The following is a 3427-nucleotide window of genomic DNA, read 5'->3' on the forward strand; positions in this document are numbered from 1 at the left end:
CAAAATATGAAAGTGTTATTTAAATGTGCATTTCATAACCATTCATGTATGAGTCATTTGTGTTACTTAAAATGTCTCAAAATATGATCTTCTAAAGCATTTATGTAAAATTGTACATTATGTGTCGACTCATGCTGGGCTTAGGTCGACCTGTATTTCTATAATTTTATAATTTTTCATTTTTTGTTCAGTATGTGTCGACACATGTATTAAATGTGTCAACCTATATTATGAATTTTTCCAAAAATTTCAATTTGCTTCATTACGTGTCGAAACATGGGTCGAATGAGTCGACACGTGACATGATCGAGTAAGGTCGACACGTGCAGGCATCTGAGCCATTGTTTTCGATTTTCTTCTATATCTTCCTCTTCCACACTTTATGAATCATTCATGAACCATGTAACACCCGTATAATTTTAATATTAATTTAATTTGGAATATTGAATTAATAATTAGAATTATTAAGGATTTTGTGAAAATAATGAAAAAAATAATGGTTTATGGCATTTGGGCCATGTGAGAAAATAGTAAAAGAGGGGGTGTGATGTAGTAAGGCTCTTTACTAATTTTATTATTAGTTTCATAAAATAATTGGAATTGGGAAGAAAGAAAGAACGTGCAAGAACAGAGGTTTTGGGAACACGAAGAACGTGAAAGAGGAACAAAGGGCAAGAGACCAAAGATCAAGAATTTGGCTAAGGTAAGGGGGGACTCTTCCAATTATAATCTCTTATTGTGATTATAGATGATTAGTGTATGAATAGTTGTGTTGTTGAGTCAATTCGGTTTGTATGTCAGAGTTAGGTTTTGGGTTTTAAGAATTGGTTTAGATTTTGGGATTTTGATGTGTAGATTGATATATGATGATAGATTAATCTGTATGAATGAATACTATGAATGAAAACGTGAAATTGGACTGTTTTAGACTCAAAATCGTGGACTGGTATGAGTAGAAACGAGTGAGAATTGGACTGTTATGAAACTGCAGAATTCTGGACATTTTCTGGTTTTTCGCGTATGGAACAGTGTCATACGCGTATGGGATGAAGTCATACGCGTATGAGGGACAATCCCCATGGGCTATACGCGTATGATACGCAGGTGCCCTGTCCCAAATACCATGTGCTGGTGATTCGTGTATGAGGAGCGTATGGGAATGCTCATACGCGTATGGGAATTTTAAAAGAGGATTTTGGTTCTGATGATACGCGTATGAAGATGCTGATACGCGTATGAGGTGTTTTCTGGGCAATTTCCACTCTAGTGAAACGCGTATGATACGCGTATGGAAGAGGGCGATACCCGTATGGGCTTGGTGATACGCGTATGGTCGTTGTGTGTGTTAAAATCCTGTTTTGTGATTTTCTTTGAAAGTTCAATGATGTATAACTTTCTATCTGTAGGCCTGTTTTGTGTGCCGTTTGAGAATGATGAACCTTGTGATATGATCTTGTGTTTTGATGATGATTGAATTATATGGAATGATTTTAATGTATATATGAACATGCTTAATAATGATGATGATGATAATGATGATGATGAAATGAGTATAGACGATGCTACTCATAGAATGGTGATGATGAAAGTATGTTATATATATGTTGCATGCATTCATAAACATTGATGAGGGTTGAATCCTAGATGATGAGAGGATTCAGTGAAGGGCAGAATTCCCATTGTGTGGAATTTGTGCGGGCAGGGCCGTATCTGGATGAGTTGCAGTCTGTTTAGAGGAAGCAAAGCAATATTTAACTTTTATTCCTATTGCAAGAGAATCCAACAAATTCATTATGCAGAATGTGTTCAAATAATGCGTTGAGTTCAAATAAAATAGATATTGTGAAATTTAAACAAATGAAATAAGACAAGATTTATACACTAAAATATATCAAGAATTAAACACAAGAGGAAAATGGTGGATAGAAGTGCATTTTTTGATTTAGTGGTAATAATAAAATCCAAAGGAAATCAATTAAGATATAGTATTATTTTTTTTGGACCATCAAATAGCACATATATATCTAAGGATCAAGATCAGAGAGTTGAAGATCAGAAATAGAGAGTTGACACGTAGGGGAGATCCTTGAAGAGGAGAATAAATCATCTATAAAATGGGGGTTCTCTGTTGGTTTTGGGCGAAGAACACCAATGGTCATAACCTGTAAATGTAATGCATTTTGCAAAATAGATGTTGCAAATCGAAAATCAGCTTCCAAAGGCTCATAGCGTTGAATGTTACATGATGTTAGATGAGAGGAAAGACATTGAGGAACATGATATGGGTATTTCCAATCCTTGTTTTGTGAACTTCGCTGTGAGACAGAGACAAAATATGATTGGTAAAAACACCAGAAGAGAAGAGAAAAACATAAGATCCAACAAAAATCAATAACTAGTGATGGATGGAAAAAACCAACCTTGTAAATGGTGAGGGATTGAAGTTTGGGACAATAATGGAGCATTTTCAATACCTCATCCCATTCATGAAGGTCGGCATTATTACTCCAAGTTAGATGAAGTTCAGTTAGGTTTCCAAACACAGGAAAGTCTTTGTAATATGAGTTGGTTTCTACGTTACCAACTATACGCCCCAACTGCACATTATTACAAAAGTAAGACACATACATACATACATGTTATAAAAACAAAGCAAATAGACATAATAAGTAATATGGCGATTGATATCATACTTATACATACCCCTAATATGCTTAAATGCTGGGCACTATAAACAGCTTTGAAGGGAACCTCAAATAAACAGATAGAGGAGTGAGTCAAGTTGGACAAGGGTTTATAATACCCAGCAGTAACAGATTCAATTGATACTTTAATAAATACAGCATTGAAACTCTTCAATAGAGGACACCCAGAAACAAGTTTCATGAAATCCTCTCTATTATGGAAACTAACTTTATACATCAACATGGTTGTGAGCAAAGGAAGATCAACAGAAGAATGAAACAAAGGGCCTATACTCGTTTCAACAACTCTGAGCGTGACGACTGTTTTGAAGCAGAAAATGGAAGGCGCTAAATGAACATTTATGAGGTGCAGAAAGAGATCACTGACGCGACGTCGTTTAGCTGCTTCGACCCATTTGTTGAAAGTGATATGGACATCGGCATCCCAGAGTTGGAATTTAAAATTGAGAAAAAAAGATTCGATGGGAAGGTGGTGATAATGTGGGGAGAAGATAACAGAGTTAACGAATCGAAGCAATTGAATCCTGTTGTGTGCGTTATTGACGCCTCCATCGGTAAAGCTGAGTGGCATAAACGGAACCATCTCTTGGAAACAAGGCATGTTCTGAAAGCATTTTTGGTATCGAGAATATACAGGATTTCAGATAGTGGGCCTGTTTGTTTCAGCTTTAAAAAAATAGATTTTTTCTTTGTATTTTTGAAAATAGATTTTCCAAAACCGT

General features: G+C 35.5%; 1 protein-coding gene across 1 annotated transcript; it reads right to left on the bottom strand.

Annotated features, from left to right (window-relative positions):
- Positions 1-2024: 2024 nt before the first annotated feature.
- LOC131643215 (uncharacterized) lies at positions 2025-2928 on the bottom strand. The gene is made up of 3 exons (XM_058913370.1): positions 2704-2928; positions 2421-2597; positions 2025-2315 (listed from the first exon to the last, which is right to left on the bottom strand). The coding sequence occupies exons 1-3, from the start codon at positions 2926-2928 to the stop codon at positions 2025-2027; spliced, it is 693 nt and encodes a 230-aa protein (XP_058769353.1).
- Positions 2929-3427: the final 499 nt, after the last annotated feature.

The sequence above is a fragment of the Vicia villosa genome, unplaced genomic scaffold (genome assembly GCF_029867415.1).
Source record: "Vicia villosa cultivar HV-30 ecotype Madison, WI unplaced genomic scaffold, Vvil1.0 scaffold8, whole genome shotgun sequence".
NCBI classification, from domain to species: domain Eukaryota; kingdom Viridiplantae; phylum Streptophyta; class Magnoliopsida; order Fabales; family Fabaceae; genus Vicia; species Vicia villosa.

Bases quoted from the DNA above. Each gene is read 5' to 3' on its own strand.
- LOC131643215 (XM_058913370.1), bottom strand. From the start codon at position 2,928: ATGTTGATGTATAAAGTTAGTTTCCATAATAGAGAGGATTTCATGAAA. The intron at 2,598-2,703 runs GTATGTATAAGT...AATAATGTGCAG, and splicing joins AGCATTTAAGCATATTAGGG to TTGGGGCGTATAGTTGGTAA. The intron at 2,316-2,420 runs GTTGGTTTTTTC...TCTGTCTCACAG, and splicing joins AATCCCTCACCATTTACAAG to CGAAGTTCACAAAACAAGGA.